Genomic DNA, 22,255 nt, shown 5'->3' with positions numbered 1-22,255 from the left:
TCTTGCCTTCTCTCTTCTCCCCATACTCTAGGATCAGGAGAGGGCGGTCCTTGCTCTTTGCCTGAGCTCTGTCTCTCCTGCTTCTCCCTGTCTGCAAGTCTTTCTAATCTTGAAAAGCCTTGCCCGGACTGACTCTGCCCTTCCCCCTTAGGTGCATTTTTCCCTGTTGTTACGGGGACGGGGGGAAAGCGGGAGCGACTCAGATGCTGTTGTTTGAGACGACGCTGGTGTGTGGGGGAGGGGGAGAAATTAATTCACCCCAAAAAGACATCCTAGCCATTTTTTCGGGGCTCAAAAAAAAAAAAAAAAAAAGGCCCAGCCTTATTTTGTGAGAAACATGGTATTTGTTTTAACAAATTCAGCAGTAAATTACCAATGTTTTTCCTTTTGACAATTAATAATATTGTGTTGTTTTAAAAGGGGAGATTATTTGAATGGTTAAAAAATGGAGAATTTGTTTTGAAAAAGTTTTTTTTTTTTGACAAACATAGACAAACACAACATAAAAACATCAAGCCATCTTCCACATATGTACATAGAGTGTGTCGGTTGGTTTACAAATTGTTTTGCGCATCTACTTCATAGTCATCACTTACAATTACTTGTATATGTTCTCATATTATCTGTCAAATATTCCTAAATACATTGATATCATTATTAATCAATCATTTGACTATACTATTATTCATTCATGTTTTGCAAGATAATCCATATTTTAATTGATTTATTTTCTGACATATTATCATCCCAAATCTATCCCATAATTATATTATGATTATGATTAAAATAATACATCTTTATATATTCTTTATATTCTAAAAAGCTACATATTTCATTACCATGTTTTATTGTCTAACCATTGATAAAATAAATCCCAAATCTTATAAAATTGTTTATCTTCTTGTTCTCTGTTTTCAAATGTCAATCTACTCATTTCAGCACATTCCATTATTTTCTTAATAACTTCCTCCTGCGTTGGTATTTTCTCATTTTTCCAATTTTTAGCAAATACAATCCTAGCCGCTGTTAATACATTTACAATCAAATATTTCAATTCCTTACTGTATATTTCGGATAAAATTCCCAATAAAAATATCTCTGGTTTCAAGTCTGTATGTTTTTTTGTCATTTTTTCCAACCATGTGTGGATTTTAGTCCAAAATCTTTTAGCATCCGCGCACATCCACCACATATGGTAATATGAGCCAGGTATCTGATGACATTTCCAACATTTTTCAGATTTGTTCTTGAACATTCTTGCTGTTCTTGTTAGGGGTAGATGCCACCTGTAACACATCTTATACAAATTTTCTTTATATGCTGTTGACATTGTTATTTTATAATTTTGAGACCACAATTTTTGCCATTTCTCTAAATCAATCCCATATCCAAAATTTTTCCCCCAAGCAATCATTGTTTCTTTGACTTGTTCTTCTTATAGCTTAATTTCTAATAAATATCCATACAATTTTTAATCACCTTTTCATCAGTACCTGTCAAGATTTTATCTAAATCAGTCAATTTATCATAGAAACCTTCTGTTTTAAAATCTTTATCATATCTAGAATGTATTTGCGCATATGAAAACCAATTTCTGTTTATACCTTGTTGCTCTAGTTTTTCCGTAGATTTAAGTTCACCCTTCTCATTCAATATTTCGCTATATCTAACTGTTTGTTCCTTTTTATATATTATAGGATAAGAAAATGCTTCAATAGTCGATAGCCAGTCTGGAATTTTCAAATAACATTGCCTTTTAGTCTTCTCCCAATTTAACCACAGAGCCTCCCGTAAATAATGTCTTCTAAAGTACCCCTGTGTTTTAGTTCCTTTGTACCATAGGAAGGCATGCCACCACAACAACAGATCATGTCCTTCTAATGTCAACAATCTAGTATTTCTTAGTGTTATCCATTCCTTAACCCACGTCAGATTTGTAGATTGGTAGTACAACTCCCAATTAGGCAAACCAAATCCTCCTCTTATTCTAGCTTCTTGCAAGAGTTTAGTTTTATTCTCGCTTTCTTACCCTGCCATATATATTTCAACACAATTTTATTTAAATCTTCAAAGTAATCTTTTCCAAGCCTAATTGGAATTGTCTGAAACAAATATAAAATTCTGGGTAATATATTCATCTTGATTGTTGATATTTTAATAGCTTCTCTGCTTGTAGAATGAAAATTATTTGTCAGCACAAAAATGTTTAAATAATTTGTGTATGAATAATAATAATAATATTTGAGCACACATCACTTAACCAGTTGCAAAGGTAGATAAAGGAATCTCTAAATTTTACATTTACAAGGTCCTGCAACGAAGGCATTGTAAGTTACTCTTTCTGGGCACCACAGGTTCAGGCAGCACTGATATTAAAGAGAACCGCAACATGGACAACATTCCACCTAAAGATGGGACTCTGCAAGGTGCTGGGGAGGGGAATCAGCTCCCTAATGGTGGAGGCACTAGCAGCAGGAAGCGGCTGTTGGACGAGGGAAGTAATGGCCATTCCAAGTTCCGCCCAAAGAAGAAAAAGAAAACTCCAGGTCCAGTGCTGCCCAAGAATGCCCTGATGCAGCTGAATGAAATCAAGCCTGGCTTACAGTACAAGCTCATCTCCCAAACCGGACCAGTTCATGCTCCAATTTTTGTGATGGCGGTAGAAGTTAATGGGCAGCTCTTTGAAGGGTCTGGCCCCACCAAAAAGAAAGCGAAACTCCATGCAGCTGAGAAAGCTCTGAGGTCCTTTGTTCAATTTCCTAACGCCTCAGAAGCTCATCTAGCAATGGGTAGAACTCTTTCAATAAACACAGACTTTACTTCTGACCAGGCCGATTTCTCAGACACCCTCTTCAATGGGTTTGAAAATCCAGTTCAGTCTGACCATTCCTTTTACTTGGAATCCAATGGAGATGGTTCCTTTACCTCTAGTGCAGATTTCAGCCTCTCATCCGTTGTGACCAGTAGTTTTATCCAGTCATCTCTCCCTACCCCATCACCATACGCATCAACCAGTGGGAAGAATCCAGTGATGATACTAAATGAACTTCGACCAGGGTTAAAGTATGAATTTATTTCAGAAAGTGGAGAGAGTCACGCCAAGAATTTTGTAATGGCTGTGTCAGTGGATGGCCAAACGTTTGAAGGATCTGGACGGAACAAAAAACTGGCAAAGGCTCGGGCAGCTCAGTCAGCTCTCGCATCTTTGTTTAATTTGCAGCTGGACCAAACACCATCTCACCAACCTATTCCTAGCGAGGGCCTCCAGTTACACTTGCCACAGGTGAGAAGAAAGATACAAATGTTTACAGTCCTAGGATTGCTTTTATTATAATTCCAATTAAACATATCCAGAAAGCCATAACATTCCTGTATACTACTAATATATTTCTTCCAGGTCTCTTAATTATATATTGTGTTTATTGCTGAGGAAAAGTTATATTTTTTTATTCCTGAGAATATTTTATATTGCTAAGAAAATAGGCATAGTAATCCTGAGCCTTAGGTATGATTTGATCAATTCTATTTTTGTGTAAAGTGAAACATGTTTAAGATAGGGTGAGACTGCTATTATAACACTGTTTTGTCATTACGAGCAAACATCATACCAATGTTGTTTGCCAGAAAGCCATGGTAATTTGTATAACCTAATAATGCCTTGCCAAAATCAATTGGTAAAGCATGTAACTGCTTGTGGATAGGCAAGACTGGAGATGACTCATCTAAGTGGTAGTAGTTGCTTCCTTAAAAGCATTTCACTTTGTATGCTGCTACCAATACTGGTATTCAGTCACCTACTGCATCTTTTTTCCTCATAGATGTGAATGTCTGCTATTTCTATAAATAAAGAATAGCTCTCAAACAATTGTTTCCCTGACTGCACATGGTAATAATGAAGGACACTGCTTGTACTATCACCAGGTCAAATGTTCATTGTCTATTTAGGAGGTAAAACTGCCCTGTCTCTGTTCCTAGACATATTAGATTTTTGGGACATTCGAATCCCTTGGGTGTTATAGTCCAATATTGCTATAAATGGCAGTCCTCTGTATAATTTTACAAACAATAGTTGTTCTCATTGTTTCTGTAATAACTCTGAGCTTAGTACTACATGGCCACCGCTGATTGTAGAGGTAAGGCCAACAATCCTGGAATGCTGAACCAAGCGCTTTCTGAACCATTGGAGATATCACCACTGTCTTTTTGTTTTGCTAAACCTTCATGAGACTTTTGAGGCAGGGAACAAATGTCTATATTCTACTTCAGTGCAGTTTTCCTCATAGATTTTTGCTCATAGATTTAATTTAATTTGTTTGTAAAATGTGTTACTTGTTTATTGAATGTCTAAGAATGAGATACAATTTAGCCTAAATAAATAAAGTATAAACAGTGATATTAAAGCATTAGAATTAAAAATAATAAAAATAAAATATCAGAAATATGTAAAACCTTAAGCATAATGGCAAAGGAAAACCAAAGTTCTGAAAGAATTTTCTAACTGATAGAAAAAAATAATAAGAGTGTGGTAGACAGCACGCCTTTGGGAGACACACTGTAAAGGTTGAGGTGGAAAAGGTATATATCAGAAAGTTGCTCCCAAGTTCCTATCTATGTAAAGACACATTGAGTAGAGTCACCAATGGGGAAGTATGTATATACAGGAAGTGCTCCTTCAAATATTATGGGGCCTAAAGAAATAAATGCATCTTTTAAATTTATTTCATCTATCATTTTAAAAAAAGGATCTAGGGAGAGTCTTTCTGCTTTGCTTTGTTGTTTTCTGTGTTGTATAGTCCAATTTATTGTCTACTATTCCATTGAAGTCATACACATATTAACATAGTCCAGTTCAATTATTTTCATGTGTAATTTTCCATAAATTTCTTCTTGATTTTCATTTGGCGCATAGATTGCTATCAGGAGTGTTTTCATATTGTTGTCCATTATTTCCACCATTAAGAGTGTTCCATCATCATCCGTATGGATCAATTTTGCTGGAATAGTATCTTTGATGTATAAGACCACTTCTCTTTTCTTGCATTGTGTCAAAGAAGTAAATATTTTCCCTAGCTTTGGCTGTATCAACAGTTGTTCATATTGCTTTTTAATATGTACTTCTTGTAGGCAGATTATATCAAATTTTAATTTCTTTAATTTATGGAAAGTTTTCCTTCTTTTAACAGCTGAATTAAGTCCATTTATATTAATTGTAATCATTTTTTTCTTTTCCATGATTATACTTTATAAGTAGGTTTTGCATCTCTAGTTGATCTTGGTTCTCGTTGTTCTCTAGCTTCCACCTTTCTGCCTACTGCACCTTCTTCTTTTTCAATCGCTGCTTGACAGTCCTCTTGGAATTCAATTAATGACATTTCTTTTTCTGTCTCCTCCTCTTTCCCTCCAAAGTATTCTGTATAAAATAATTCTGCTTTCTCAATTGAGTCAATTCTGTGTCTCTGTTCCTGCCATGTAGACATTAAACCTTCTGGTATCAACTATCTTTTTTGAGCAGTATTTTAGTCAAGAATCGATACTCTCTTCTCATCTCTCTCGCTCTTCTGGGTACTTGTTTCAGAACCACAATCTCCTTATTTTATATTTCAATGTTTTCTCTCTTGCCACCTGCAATATTTGCGTTTTAATAGCTTTCTTTGTAAATCTAATGTTGAACTTCTCTTGGTAAACTATTTCTCATTGCATACCTTGTGAAATCTCGAAAAACCTCATCTATTCCATCCATCATCTTCTCTTTAGTTATTTCCAGAGCTTCAGCCAAGATTTCTATCATTATCTCTGCCAAGTTTTGTCCCTTTTCTTCCTCTATGTTTTGGAATCTAAGATAAAATTCTGATCTGTCCATCTCCCATCCCAGCATCCCACTTTTATCTTGTTCAACCACAGTTAATCTGCCATCAATATCTCCAATCTTCTTATCTCTTTGTTTATCTTCTTCAATTTTTTGCAATCTCTCATCATACTTCATCATCATTTGTTGAATATTCTGCACCTTTTCATCAGTTTTCTCTGTTCTCTTTTCAATATTCTCTGTTCTTGTTTGTATGTTCTGAATTCCTTGCATTATCTTCTGCAGCGTCACCTTTTCCTGTTCTTTTTCTTGTTGTAACATCGTCTGTATTGAGCATTTTCCTCCAGATGGTGAAGAGGAAGAAATAGGAATTGAAGAACCAGCTGCTGTTAGTTTCCTACTCATTTCAAACAATTCAAAATCTTCAGGTTCTTCTAGACCTTAATCCGCTCATGTAATGACCAGTTGTAATAAAAGTAAAAATAGTGAAGTAAAAAGAAAGCAGAATAAAAGAAAAGTTTTTTCAGGTTCTTGTACACCTTAATCCAATCAATTGGTTAAATAGCAGGAACACCCCCCCCCAAAAAAAGAAGAAAAACCCATAAACAGAAAAAGGAAAAATTGTTAAGTATTGTGGGTGGCAAAAAAAAAAAAAAAAAAGAAATAAAGTTCTTCAGGTTCTTCAACACCTTAATCCAATTAAAAAGTCTCGAGTATAAAAAGGAAAAAAAAAAAGAGCCACAAAAAATACCAATATAGGAGGTGAATAAAGAGATGGGAAGGGAGAGAAAAAAAGGGAAAAAAGATTACTCCCTTAAAAATAAAAATAAAAAATTAATACTAAGGTTTTCCCTTTAAAATAAGATGCAAAAATAAAAAATAGACTCCAAAAGCAAAAAAAAAAAATAAATTACAAAAGGCCAAAGGTCCAAATAACTATCAAAAATAGTAGACTAATAAGGAGGGGGTTTGTTAAAGTAGAGAATAGCCCAACGTAAAAAAAAAGAGAGAGAGAAGGAACACACTGCACCTATTTAATTATCCAAGGCTTTTTGTTAAATTCCAAACAATTTTATAACTCTCTTCTCTAGAGTCTTATCGTCTTCTTTCTATAAGTTTCAACACCAGACTCCAGCCACTGATAGAAACCCAGAGAAGCACCTGCAATAACACTCTGTGCTCTTCCCTCTATCTTATCAAACAGGCTCAAAGTCCTTGAAAAGAAACCTCAGTTCTTTCTCAGCTTTGTCTGGTCGAAGGAAAGGAAACAATATTTCTAAGCCTCTAGTTGGCAGTGTTACAAATTTTCCTCTACTTTCACTTTCCCCCTCCTTTTCCAAACAAAATGTAATAAAAAAATTAATTAAAAATGAAGAAAAGACTTAAAAGAAAAAAAAAAAGCTGAAAGGGAATCTCTAGCCTAAAATATTATAAAGACAAAAAATGAAAAAAGACAAAAAAGAAAAAGTAAGGTAAAAAAGAAAACCAGTCCAGTTTCAAAGTAAAAAAATCGTACGTTAAAAGTCCAGCAATAAAAAAAGAAATATTAATTTTGACTTCCTGTTTAAAATCGCCGCTTAATCACTTTTGTCTTAGATTTTACAAATTCTTTCTTTTCCTTAGGGTGTTCTTTCAAGTCTTAAAATAAAGGAAAACTCTCACCAAACCAGCACACTTTCTCTTTCCATTCTCTTCCGTTTCAGAGCTGTCCCAACTTCAGCAGCTTTAATGGCTGCCTCTTTGCCGCTGGCAAAAAGAGCTTCTCCTGGATCTACCAGGGACTTTGTGGTATCCCTGGGATTGACAGGATGCGCTCTTTACATTCACCATCTCTTCGGGACGGTTTAGATCCGTTTGGACCGTCCAGGAGCAAAGATATCGGCGGCGATCTTGAATCTTCAAGATCGCATGCCATATCGTCGCGACTCCAGCTCCGCCCTCCGAGCGAGAATTTGTAATATTTCTTATCTATATTCTGGGAGTTATTAGGCAGCAGTTGGTAAAATAATTTAGAAGCTCTCTTTCCTTATTGTTTGACCTCCTATTTAAATAGTGTTATGTTTGAACAGGCCAATTCTGGATTTGTTCAGCAACAGAAAGATCTGGCTAGTAACTAACCAAATAACTGTCATTTTTCATGTTATTTTATTTCCTTCCATGTTCAGCATTTATTGTTTATATTCAATGTGTATTTCATAGTTATCCCCTCCAGTCAATAGTTTATTGTGATAATTTTAAAACTCTTCATTTGATACTTGTAACAGAATCTTTTATTCTTAAGATATTTGAAATACTTTACAAACTTTTTGTGGTTTTGATAAAAATAATAATGAATGACTTCAATTGTATGATATAAGACTGTCCTCACTGAAGCAGAATTTTCCTCTAAGTCAGTTTTTATACTTTTATGATTTTCTAGCCAAATATATATGTAATCCGTAGTCATTCTTTTTTTTAATTCTTTTTAATTTTACAGTATATCTGAGTCATCCTTCCAGTTTCTGATTATCTGTTCCATTCTAAGGGATGCCATAGAACATAGTATGATAACGCAATGCAAATGGATAAATTGATTGTAACATTGTAAGGGCAGGTTTTTAATGTTCATTTTTAAGTAAGAAATAGATTTGTATTTCTGAACTGTCCAACATACCAATATGATTTTTGCAGGTTTTAGCTGATGCTGTTGCACGCTTGGTCGTAGAGAAATTCAGCGATTTGACAGATAACTTTACATCACCTCATGCACGTAGAAAAGTGCTCGCCGGTATTGTCATGACAACAGGTAAAAACAAAACAAGACCAACCTGCCATACAACTGGGTACTTTATCCCCTTGTTTGTGTACAAAATAAAGTGATCAAGGTAAATAGATATTTGCCCTTTCTTTCCCATATTTAATAATGTGAAATTTCTTCATGCCAAAAATTATAATTAGTAATTCATATTTAATTGGAATGTTATATTTTAATATTAACCATTATTGGCCATGTGTACATATGTATGCAAATCATTCTTTTAATTTTTATTTTTAAAGCCCTTTTTATCTTTTGCTTAATCATATAAATGAAGTAGCTATTTATAATAATCAAATATTATATTATCCCAAATTTAACATAATAAAAATTTAACAACAGCATTACTATTAAATATACAGTATAGCTTAAATGAATCTTTGGCAGTTTAAATGAATCATTTAAATCATTACAGTATAGCTTAAATGAATCATTGACACTTGTTAATATGTTATAATCATGCATATTTTATCCATGATATATTCAGTACTAAAAGTACTAGTGAAATAAATTATATATTGTGAGAGAGAAAAAATTGAACAAGGCAGAGAAAAGGAATCAGTAATGCTCTTAAATTCTCTGACTCCTGGAAAGTTGCCCATATATATTTCAGTTAATTAACAATTATAATGAACACATATATTTATTTTTAATAACATTGATTAAAATATGTAAATAAAATGGTGATAAAAATACTCCCAGTTAAATTGTTGCTCATAGACAATCAAATCTACTATCCTGAATTGCATAAAAAATTCAATGCATAGTTTAATTGTTAGAACTCAGATGGAACAAAGAGTGAGATTGCGAGTTTGGAAGCTAAATATTTTTTTCTCTGAAATGCACAAACTTTCACCTAGCCCCACTATATCTGTTATGTATAGTTTAAATCATTAGCTTGATCAGTGTTGCATGTAATCTGAGTCTAGTAATGACTTAATTGTATGGATATTTTCAGTCCATCCCAGAAATGCACATAGCTATATGGTTTGACAATATAATGTATAAAATCCAGACTATGCAAATTAATAATTTGCTCAATTTAATATGATTCCAAAATTGGAAAGGCAATCCATATAGAAATATCTGTGCATTCATCTGCAGATATCTGTGATATCTATGAGTTCAGAATTGTTTCGAGTTTAAAATTAACTTAATTATTTAAATAATTAATTATTAAATTATTTTTATTAGATAGTGTCCATTAGGCTACCTGTTTAAGATGGCTGGAGGGGGAAAAAAACTTTCTGTAAATCTTTTCTCCTGAAATTGATTTTACAGGTACTGATGTGAAAGACGCTCAGGTTATAAGTGTTTCCACAGGAACAAAATGTATTAATGGAGAATATATGAGTGACCGTGGTCTTGCTTTGAATGATTGCCATGCAGAAATTATAGCTAGGAGATGCCTACTTAAATTTCTTTATACACAACTTGAACTACATTTAAGGTAAGCTCAAAGCACTTTTATGCTACAGAGGGAGGTTCGATCAATTACACTGTGGATAGGATCACAGAATATTGTGATAATATAAATTTCTATGAGGGCATAGTACACCTCATAAGATGCTAAGACCTAATTGTGGAAAAAATGGTTTGATCTGATACTTTCTGATAATGGCAATTCAACTAATGCTTCTTTCCATCTCTGAGATAACGCAGATAGGAATTCATTTTGTATTACTATCAGTTTTAATGGAGCAGTATTCTGTAGATTTTTAGGAGATTGCTGTTAGACAGGTGAGGGAGTCTTCAGTCTTTCAATAATTTATAAAATAATTTCAATCTTTAAGCATTAATTTATACTTGGCTGTATATATGCAAGACACTTTAAAATTTCTGGGAATTGCAGTCAGTGCAAAATGCATCAGTTTGGCTGCTAATCAATTAAAGGTACAAATATAATGTGTTACTGAATGATCAGTACACGATTACCAGTTGCTTATTGTACACATTTTAAAATTTTAGTATAACTTTCAAAGCCATGAATATCAGCAAGAAGGACAAGAGGAGGGCACATTACGTTAGGAGTCATATAGGTAATATCTTTTCCCTAAATGTTTAATTGTAAACTTCTGTTTAAGATATTTAAGTTGTAACTATTGTGAGGCAGTGGTGGTATTCTACCAGTTCGGCCCGGTAGCTCCGAGGATCATCTGTGAGTGAACTGGTTCACTCCAGCAATCAGCTGCTGGGCCCGCCTGCCTGCCCCGGCTCTATTCTGACCTTTATTTCCTGGTTTAGAAGCTCAGCTGCTTTGCATGGCTCAGCAGATTGCCACGTGTCAGCTGTTGAAGCCACAGGGAGAGTGCAGGATTGCATGATTTGTCAATAGCAAACTCTCTGTGCACGCGCAAAGCGCGCCCACCAAGCCACACCCACAGAACCGGTGGTAAAAAATTTTAATCCCACCACTGATGTTAGGTGCCCTGAGCGCTAATTTAACTGAAAGATAGGATTCAATATGTTATATATTTGCATACTTGTAATACTGCATTATGATTGGTCTGCTAATGCTGCCTATTGATTGGTCTATCCTGAATACTGTTTTATAATTGGTCCGCCTGACGGCGGGAAGTTTAAGGAGCTGTCATTGGCTGCGAGCCGCGAGCAGCTGCTATAAAAGAGGCTGCCGCGGCCCCGGTTTTGTTGAAGTTACTGAGAGCGAATAAAGAGCTGAAATCACACTGGTCTCGAGTCAGGTCTGTTTCCCGCGACAGAACACAATAAATAAATAATAATGTATCAATTGAATGAAATAAATAATGCATGCTCTGCACAGACTATGGCATGAGGCTCTTCTCAAGAGATTTTCTGTCCATAATACATAATTATATGGACATTCTAGGAAACTATTGTATTATTTGTATTAGAATAACACTCTATACACACACACACACACACACACACACACACACATTCATATATATATATATATACTATATAGCTATAGATAGAGAGAATATAAAAGTCCTCATGTAAAAGTAGACCCCATTATTTTAAAATGATTCATAATATAAAGGAACAATACTGAATGAATGGCTTAAGGGAAAACATATGTAGGAACTGAAATATACACCAGCAGTCATAAATTGACAAGGATCCACTGGTAAATGTTGGGTGGAGTCTCAAGATGTCATGTGTTTCCTCTTGAGATGTTAAAATAAATTTTAAAACTCTTCTAATCATATGTGAAAGTTTCTGAAATACTTTGAAGCAAATTGTATGATCGCTTGTCTTCTGAGGAAATATGAACATCAATATCTCTCATTTTAAGTCCCCAAAGGGAAAAAAAATTCTATCTGTAACAGCCTAGAAGCTTTAATATAACATTATTCTTCAACATGGACTGACATTTGTCATAGCTATATGTGACAAATGGTCTGAAATGATATAGAATCCTCTGCTTGGACTACAGGTTTGGACTAGAAGACCTCCAAGGTCCCTGCCAAGTCAATTTTCTACATTCTAAATAATTTTGAGTTTGATAACGCCCAAGGTGCTAGGACCACACAGTACAAAACAATGTTATAGAGGAAATAATGTATGTTTTGTAATATCACCAGTTGATTCAGAGATAGTGTTCGATTGTTGAACTTACATCTATTGTAAGTTAATTTGGTCCCAGTTTTCATAAGGTGGTTAAGGCTATTTATGCTAAAGTTTTCCCTGATCTTCACCTATGAGATGGAAGACTTTTGTGCTTGCTGGAGGATGGTAGGTTGTCTGTTTTCTTATTGAATTTATTTTGCAGAACTCCTGATGAAGAATTTTTGAGAATTAAGATTGGTAATGCATACTATAAAATTAATATCTTCCTGGATGTGTACTACGCAGAAAATACATTTTTATTGATTGTCTTCATTTACATTTCCAGCACAAATAAGTCAATAGGACATGGAGACAGCTGCAAGACTGACATCTTAAGTAACATCTTCTCTTAAACAATTATAGAAAGCTTTTAATATTGGGTTAAACAGAAACTTAGGTTTTAAGCAACTTGAATGTAAAATAACCAAAGCAGATCATTTGTTCTTAATTTTCTTTATTTATAGTGTTACTGTATTAAACTAATTAAAGGAAAGTATGAATATACAGTATTGAAGAAATATACTTAAAACTTAATCATAATAAAAATGGAGAGGGAGGGGAAATTGTTATAAACAGAAATTTACATTATAAACAGCATATTCTGAATTTCTCATTATTTAATGGGCCTTTCATTGGTATAAAGCATATTCAAATTTATCTATAGGTCACTTAAATAACTAATACCAGTTTTACCAATTTACTTCAATTGCCTATCAAAATTATTGCATAAGAACTGCAAGTCTTTTAAAGCTTCCTTATAGAATCAGAGCTAATGTGGCATAATAATTAAAGTGTAGAATTGGCATTAGCCCTGGGGAGAGCCAGGTTCAAGTCCACTGTCAGCCACAGAAGCTCACTGGATGCCTTATGATGAGTCAATCTATGCCAACACAATGTATGTTGTAGGTTTCGTTTTGTTGAGAGATATGTTAAGGGGGGGGAAATGGAAGCAGCAGAGGCATGTGGACCAAATTGACCAATAAGGATTACGTCCTTATCATTAATATGAAATGATACATGTGGTGCATTTTGTACAAGTACTGTAAAGCTGTTCCTCTGGTGTTCTCTTTCCTGAATTTACTAAAAACACTTCAATTAAAACATTATCGTGCATGTACAATGATGATGCAGAAGTCAATGATGATGTGGTTGTCTGATGATTAGTAAGGCATGTGGAAGATTGTGACCTGGAATGTAAGAGAGAAAAATAAATCATCTGGGAGGTGAATGGAAGAAAGGCAATTTATTTGTGTTGTGGGAGAAGAAAATAAAAGATCTGAATGAAGGAGCATCTATTTTTGTGGAGTAAAATTGATGAATTTCCTAATGGAAGTGGTAGTGTAGATATCATTATGAATAAAAGGCTAAAATGTACATCAAAATGATATATTGGTGTAGTATAAAGTGTTATTGGTAAGCATTAAAGTAGGAAGTTATAAGATGGTTACACCTCAGTTTGAATAGAATAGAATTCTTTATTGGCCAAGTGTAGTTGGACACACAAGGAATTTGTCTTGGTGCAAATACTCTCAGTAGTATACATAAAAGAAAAGATACATTCATCGGGAGTCGAGAATCATAAGATATGACACTTAATGATAGTCATAGGGTACAATAAGCAATCAATCATATTAGGAAACAGTCAATATAAATTGTAAGTATACAAGCAAAAAAGTTACAGTCATACAGTCACAAGTGGGAGGGGGTAAGTGATAAGGAGTGATGAGAAGATTAACAGTAATAGTAGTGCAGACTTTGCAATAGTTGAACAGTGTTGAGGGAATTATTTGTTTAGCAGAGTGATGACTTTTGGGGAAAAAAACTGTTCTTGTGTCTAGTTGTTCTGATGTGCAGTGCTCTATAGTGTTGTTCGAAGGGAAGGAGTTGAAACAGTTTATGTCTGGGATGTGAGGGGTCTGTAAATATTTTCACAGCCCTCTTTTTGACTCGTGCAGTACACAGCCCTCTTTTTGACTTGATTGAAGGCAGGTTGGTAGCAATTGTTGTTTCTGCAGTCCTAATTATCCTGTGAAGTCTGTGTCTTGTCCTGTTGGGTTGCAGAACAACCAGACAGTTATAGAGGTGCAGATGATAGTCTCAATAATTCCTCTGTAGAACTGTAACAGCAGCTCCTTGGGCAGTTTGAGCTTTCTGAGTTGGCGCAGAAAGAACATTCTTTGCTGTGCTTTTTTGATGACATTTTTGATGTTAGGTTCCATTTTAGGTCATGTGATATAGTAGAACCTAGAAATTTGAAGGGTTAGGGTTAGGGTTACATCCCAGTTACACCACAATGGTCATAATTTTCATAATTATTTAATGAGGCTTACAATTACTACAATTAAAAACTAATGCAGACTAAAATAAAAGAATCAAAAGAAAAAATAGAAGGCATAGAAAAGAAATAAAAATAATAAGGAAAAAAATCCAGAATATGATAAAGAAAAAGGAAATAAATATATAAAGAAATGACTTTCCCCTTCATCACACTATAAACAATTTTAGTAACTTACCGCCATCTCTTAAAATACAAAAAATCATTTTCTCATATCCCACCTCTTATCTATAAACTAATTTATAAAGCCTGGTTATTTCAATCCTGATTTAAGGATACAAAATCCAAACTAGGCAAGTTGACATTTTGGACATATGTTTCCACTCTTGGAGCTGTATATATTTAATAGCTCTGTGGAAGGGGATCATCCCTTTTAGAAGAAGATCCATAGTTGATTACTGGATGTTAACAAGAGTCCATTAGGAGTTACCCGAGATAAGCAATATATCTATTTTAACCTTCATCACATAAGTCAACTTTGGGTTTCTTCCTTTTATTTTTAGCTATCTTGATATTTAATCTGTATAAATAATGTCATATAACTTTATTTCTTTCAATTGTTTGTTCCTTCTCACAAAATAGTTTTGGCAACATAGAGCTATCCAAGAGATTCCACAGATGGGGAAGAGATTCAGGATGACCACACCCTAGAATCTCTCGAGATATATCTAGTAGGTTAGAAATTATAGCTTTAGTTTGGCAAGATTCTGTCCAAATAAAGTATTGCACTTGATTGGACTTTAGAAAGTTGTCTCTAGGATTGAGCCTGACAAGAATTAAAGCAAATAGGAAGGTTTTTTTAAAAAAATAAAGTAATACATTCTGTGAGAACGTTGAAAAATGTAATGGCTGAGCATTGGAGTCAACTTGTGGAAAATGAAGTTAATAGAAATTATACATATGTTGAAAAAATAGAGAAAATAGATGAATGTGTGTTTTGTGGTAGAATGTTTAATAGGGGTGAATACAAGAAACTTTAAGATGTGCAGAAAGATAATTTTAAGAGAAAGATAATGAGTTCTGTGTCGTCCATTGCAAGGCATGAATATTCTAAAAAATGTGAAAATGGCTGTGAATAAGATGGTGCTTCTGCACTTTGCTAATTGGAAGTGAGTACTGAATTGGGTGTGTTAAGAGAAATTTATAGACATTGGTCATGAACTTTATGAGTCAATGTTCTTTCTGATTTTTCTTTGGTTGGTTTCGGAGGCTGCATTTCAGCCATTTGTTTATAAATATTTTTTTCCCTTAAGTTGTAAGTGAACAACAGCTGTTTGTAATTTCCTTTGATGTAATCCATGACTGAATATAGCGTTTGCTGCTAAATTACTTAAGCAAAAAATCCTAATTATTTGCAGAATAATGTACTTCTATTGACAATCCTATCAGTAGTCCCTTTGATTTATTATAATAAATATGACTGTACCATAACATCTTTGATCTAATTATGCTAAATTTTAGGTTTTGTTTGATGTATATACTTCCACACAACCTGAATAATATTTTCTCTCTTTGTTTTAGCAATAAGGAAGACCAGCAAAAATCTATTTTTATCAAGTCAGAACAAGGTGGCTTTAAATTGGATGAAAATGTGCAGTTTCATCTCTATATTAGCACTTCTCCTTGTGGTGATGCTCGGATTTTTTCACCACATGAAGCTGCCCAGGAAGGTACAAATAGTTCTCTGGTGGGGATTATTTTGATAAAGCCAAAGAAAGGAGTTCTAGTTTCTAAAATCAAAATCAACTAAGTTCCTTCATGTAAAACAGAACACTACAAACAAGCTGACACCACTTTTGGCCCTTTCATAAAAAATAAAAAGAAAACTCTGAATTAATCTATAATTAATTCAATTATTCATTGTAATTATTCAACACACATGCAAAATACACAATTTATTTCTGTATAGAATTTATTTTATTTATTTTATTGTAAATAGCAGTATAGAATAATTGTAAAGAATAGTAATAATGTGTAATCCATTTCTTCCTGCAGCAGCTTATTTATTGTGGCTTTAATTCTGTATGTAAATTGCTTTGGAATATGTACGTTATTGGTAGTTTAAAAAATCCTAAGGTTTCTTTGATTTGAATGCATGAAATGCTAACAATGAAGACTAGATAATATTATCACATTTGTGTTTATAAAATGCTGGGTAAAATTATTATTGCACACAATAACTTTTCTAATTGCACTATATTTTGTGTTATTTTTCTGTTCTGTAAATTTCCTGGCTGAAATAAGAAATAAAAATAATTGTTAATATTATTGGTTTAGTGGTTAAGGTCAGGGGTAGGATTCTACCAGTTCACACCTATTCGCTAGAACCGGTTGTTAACATTCTAAGCAGTTTGGAGAACCAGTTGTTAGAAGAAATTACTGGCCTAATCCTGTAAGGAAGGCAGGAAGGAAACATTCTGGTGTTGCTTACAGAAACTGCCTCTCTGTTAACCCTTATTACATTCTTGGCAGGACTAGACTTCCTGTCTCAGGAACTTCTCTGGAGTTATTTTTCCCTCCTTTGCTGGTACTTTGCTTGTGTGGAGTGACCATTCAAAGTTACAGTGGCACTGAAAAAAGTGACTTATGACCATTTTTCACACTTACGACTGTTGCAGCATCCCCACAGTCATGAGAGGCCAAGCGAGGAGATGCGTGCCTCGATGTGAGTGATATTGAGTTGGCCACACCTAGCCAATAACATGACCACCAAGCCATGTCCACCCAGTCACATGACCACCAAGCCACGCCCACTACCTAAGCCATGCCCATAGAACCGGTTGTTAAAAATTTGAATCCCACCCCTGGTTAAGGTACCAGGCTAGAAACCAGGAAACTTTAAGTTCTAGTCCCCTTCTGGCATGAAAGCTCACCGGGTGAACTTGGACAAGTCACTCTCTCTGAGGCCAACTAACCTAACAGAATGGTTGTTGTGGGAAAAATAGGAGGGGGAAGGAGTATCAAGTATGTTTGCCACCTTAGTTGTTTATAAAAATAATAAAGGTGCCATATAAATAAAATAAGTAATAATAAGTAATAAGTAAATAATATATATAATATATGTATATATTTTATAGTTGTGTTAAAATTAATATTTATCTTGTATGCTTTGTTTTGTAACTATGGGGGCTTGCATAATTCAGATCAAGGAGATAGACACCCAAACCGGAAAGCAAGAGGTCAGCTACGGACAAAAATTGAATCTGGAGAAGGAACAATCCCTGTCCGTTCTACAACTACGATCCAGACATGGGATGGAGTTCTTCAGGGAGAGAGGTTACTTACTATGTCTTGCAGTGATAAGATAGCTAGGTAAGCTTTCTTTTTACAATGAGATATTTCAAACTGAGGTGGACAGCATTTTATGGCTCAGGGACATAAAAGGGACAGTATCAGTTTTCAACCCTATTTCATTTTAAGAGAATTTTGAAAGTAACATTGGTATGTTAAGTCTCCTGGAGGAATACTACGGTATTATACTTTTATTTGTTACTGTGCTTCCTCCTTAAAAAGCAAATTGATCCCACAGATTTTGGTTGGTTGTCAGTAATTGCATGCAGCCTTAACCAGCCCTTCTGCAGCTCATGGGTAAACAATGGGTAAACCAGGGTATGCCCCCTTGACCTCACATTTTTAGATACCGATGGAGTCCTCTCTTGCTTGTCTATCTAAAAGAGCTTAAGGCAGCTAACACTGTACTGTCTCTTTCAATCCCTGACAAATTCATCCTGTTGGTTCTCAGATCATAGATGGTTTGGGATAGCTTATCTTAAATTTTCAGAGAAAAATAATAGGACAAAACTGACAAAAAGAGATATAGCATATAGCAATAACATTTAGCCTTATATACCACTTTACAGTGCTTTAAAGCCCTATCTAAGCGGTTTACAGAGTCAGTGTATTGCCCCCAACAATTTGGGTCCTCAAATTGTCTGCTGAATTGGAAATATCACTTACTTCCAGAAGAAAAATGTTTATTTACTCATGCATTTCTTTTATCAAATATTACTCCTTATAAATCACTTGATATATGGTGTTCAGTCATGTATTTTTGTAATGTAATATTTAATGACTGCAATACTTTTCAATATGCGATTTAAAAATAATGATTTGAAGTATATTTTAACACAAAATACCTAATTATACTTCAGTCTTATTAAATTGGAAATTCTAAAATGAGACTTAACATGCAAAGCATGAGTTCCACAATATTACCGCCTTCCTACTCCTTTGAATTACTTTAAACTTAAACAAGTCAATCAGAGTTCTACCCACAAGACATGTGGAAGAAAATGTTAAAAGCATAAGTTACTCAAAATGTATAAAAATCACTTCTGCATTTCCCAACTTGGTTATACTACTCAGAGTAGTTCAATTGCTTTTAATTTTATTTAGCTAATATGATTAAATCTGGAGTCCTTTCAAGTTTTACTGCAGTGCATATTAAGCTATCATAAATATTTATCTGTGGATATTGAGAGTCTATATCACATGTTATATGTAAAATAATTATCTTGGATTAAAAGCTTTTGGCAGTCATTGAACTGAAGGACCAGTTATTATGCCGGCATTTTGCCAATTTAATTGCTTGCTGGGTTGAACACCATTTAACTGGATGGCTGACTCAGTTAAAAGCAGTATCTTTATCTTGACTTGACCAGTGGTGGGTTTGAGCCAGTTCTCACCGGTTCACATGAACCGGTTGTTAAATTACCCATCCATGCCCGCTATCAAAGTGGATAGGCGCTGCACTGCAATGAAGAAACAGGCAATGGAGCGGCTGGCATGAGGGAAGGAGGAGGGAAAGCAGCCTTCTCCTTCCCTTGTGCCGGCTGCTCCATTGCCCATTTTTCCATTGCAGCACAGTGCCCAGGATCCACTGTAATGGGAGGGGGGATAATAATTTGCCTGGCCAAACTAACCCCAAAGTCTCCCCTGCATTGGGCCCAGCTTTGATCGTGCTGCCAACTAATTCGTCACGCCTCTCACTTTTGCTCACAGACTGACCAACACCCCCTGCTCCACAGGGAGGGGGGAATCCCTCCCTCCACTTCCTCCCAATTCTTCACCCTCCTACGCAAGCTCTCTGGAGCATCAACTCCTTGTCTCTATGGTACCCCCCCCCCCGGTTCCTCAGAAACATCGCCTCTTAACGGAGCTGCGTCCAGAAGACTGAAACAGCCGCAAAGCCAACGTGCAGACAAGCACCCTCGGACAAGCACCCTTTTGCCAAAGGGTGGAAATTTAACAACTCGTTCTCCCAGGGTCAAATTGGTCTCACGACAGCCAAAATGATCCTGGGTGAACGGGTTGTTACATTATTTGAATCCCACCACTGCTTAAGACCCCAGTTTATAGGCCTCATGCCATTCATTAGCCTATGATGCTAGTTAAAAATTAATTATACCAAAAGAAAAGATGACAAAGTGATTCACATTTGATAACTCTAATAGCTTCTTTCAATAAAAATGCTAAAAACCATGGGAGGTAAAAGGAACACTGAGGATCACCATAGCATAATCTTCCTGAGCAGAGTAATAGTCTCCTGAAATCATCTACCCAAATACTGCAGTTTCCTCATCTCCCAACTCAGATATCCTGTCTAGAAAAATATTTTGATCTATGATATCAGAAAGGAATATTAGCAGCCAGTATATTAGGTTTATAGTAGGTTTTTAAAAAGTCATCTTTAAAGGTGCCATAAAGGAGGAATTTACAATAACATGGATGCAGCAGGTTATGTTACACATTATCCCACTTAATAAGCCAGAAAGGGCAATGGTCAGCCAAGTAAACATGATGAATACTTTGTTAATAATTGCAGCCCTCAAAAATCAATGCTTATTCAACACAGTTTGACCACTGAGTGCCCTGCACAGCTCCAGTGTGTAAAGTGCACTATCAGCAGAGCCAGGTTGTGACTTCACCTTTTGATAATCTTAAAAATTACTCACACTGGGTGTTAGAGATATTACCCTTTTCCTTTGACCAAGATAATGCAATTAATTAAGGATAGCAACTGTCAGGAAATAAAGGAATTTATGATCTCTTTGCAGTCATATTATGTTCTGTAGAGTTCTAGGAAGTCTATTGTGTAAGTGCTATTTTGCTATGAAGACAAATGTTTTCACTCATTAATGGCAACAAATTAGCGAAAGCTAGAAGAAATAATGAAATGGCAGGGTGAGTTTCAAGAGGCAATCATACACAAAAAAATTGCTTCACATGTCTACTGCATTAACATTGTTGAGTGCTGACATGCTAAAAGCAGAGGGTGTTGTTTGTTTCCCTTTAGGTGGAATGTACTTGGTATTCAAGGAGCTTTACTTAGTCTCTTTGTAGAGCCAATATACCTCTCAAGCATTATCTTGGGAAGTTTGTATCATGGAGACCATTTGTCCAGGGCAGCATACCAGCGGATAGCAGAGATTGAAGATCTGCCATCTCTCTATGTACTTAACAGACCTTTACTCAGTGGTAAGCATGAAATGAAAGAAAAACTGAATCTCTTCTAATGCTGTCATTTTTTTTTCAAAATATTGCAACTACTGCTAACACAAAAACTTTAATAAATGATAAATCTATTCCAAGAGCTTGGGATCAACTAGATCCATGATGGCAAACCTATGGCACGCGGGCCACAGGTGGCATGCAGAGCCATTTGTGCCGGCACGCAAGCCGCAGGCAAACTTACCTCACTGCGCGTGCGTGTGCCTCACAATTGATTTTTCAGCTGGTTTGAGGCCTTTTTCGGCCTCCCAGAGGCTTGAAAATAGGCCAGTTTTGTCACTTCCTGTAATACTGGAAGTGATGAAATGGGCCTATTCGGTCTGCAGAGGCTTTTTTCAAGCCTCTGGGAGGCTGAAAAAAGCCTCAAACCAGCCAAAAATCAGCTGTGAGGAGCAGCGCAGGTAAGGGGGCAGGGGGGACGTGGGGGATTTGCGTGCGCATGCGCAGGGGACGTGGTGGTGTGCACATTGCCTTCTGGGTGCTGACACGCGAGAGCGCGAGTGCCAGCACGCACACAGTTTTTGGCCCAAAAAGGTTAGCCACCACTGAACTAGACTGTTGCTATTGACAATTTTTTAGTACAAAACTAGAAATAAAGATGGCAGAATTGATGGGCATAAGGAAGCCTCCTCTTAGTTTTGCACATGACTGCAAACATCTATGCCTTATTAAAGGAATGTTTTAATTAATTTAGTAACTGAGTACAGAGCCACACATTGTGAATGATTTCATGGTTTGTTTTAGGCTAACTGAAGAACATAGTGCAAAGTGAGTGAAAAGACTGTTGTTAGAGCCAAGGGCTGTTTTTTGTTAAAGGAGAAAAATAAAATGTTAGTACTTTAATGGAGAATGTTCACCAGGAGACCTAAGAAGCTTATTTAAGTACACTAGTCATCTATTATACAAACTGTATAAATGGCTGTATTATATAAAAAAGCTTTCTCCAAAGAACCATGAAATTACACATTAGAAAAAAAATTCCACCATAAGTCTTTTTTTGTTAATCCTTTTTATTAGTTGATAATATAAAATACAAAAGCAAATAATAGGAAAAATAGGGGAGGGAAAAGGGAAGAGAAAAGTGTAGAAAAGAAGGGAAAAAGAAAGAAAAGGCACTGACTTCCGACTCCCTTTAGTACAGTAGAATAAGATAGTAACATCAAATCTCAACTTTTTACTTTTACGAAGTAGTATAAACTAGCCATTTCTATAACAATCA

General features: G+C 35.3%; 1 protein-coding gene across 5 annotated transcripts in view; it reads left to right on the top strand.

Moving 5' to 3' along the window:
- The window catches only part of ADARB1 (adenosine deaminase RNA specific B1), a 74,057-nt gene that overhangs the window by 42,658 nt on the left and 9,144 nt on the right, over nt 1-22,255 (top strand). For 3 of the 5 annotated variants that reach the window (XM_026679066.2, XM_087949239.1, XM_087949240.1), the window contains 6 exons: nt 2,309-3,283; nt 8,477-8,591; nt 9,882-10,050; nt 16,048-16,196; nt 17,670-17,838; nt 20,822-21,003. In XM_026679066.2, coding sequence (XP_026534851.1) covers nt 2,390-3,283; nt 8,477-8,591; nt 9,882-10,050; nt 16,048-16,196; nt 17,670-17,838; nt 20,822-21,003 — 1,678 coding nt within the window. In that variant the 5' untranslated portion in view covers nt 2,309-2,389. The remainder of the gene's footprint in view (nt 1-2,308; nt 3,284-8,476; nt 8,592-9,881; nt 10,051-16,047; nt 16,197-17,669; nt 17,839-20,821; nt 21,004-22,255) is intronic. The other 2 variants (XM_026679063.2, XM_026679064.2) reach the window with 1 other exon arrangement.

Source organism: Notechis scutatus, chromosome 1 (assembly GCF_049901735.1).
Source record: "Notechis scutatus isolate UNSWTSFEM ecotype Mainland chromosome 1, rNotScu1.2, whole genome shotgun sequence".
In the NCBI taxonomy this organism is placed as follows: domain Eukaryota; kingdom Metazoa; phylum Chordata; class Lepidosauria; order Squamata; family Elapidae; genus Notechis; species Notechis scutatus.
The sequence above is the reverse complement of the archived record's forward strand: the minus strand, read 5'-3'. Positions and strand labels throughout refer to the sequence as shown.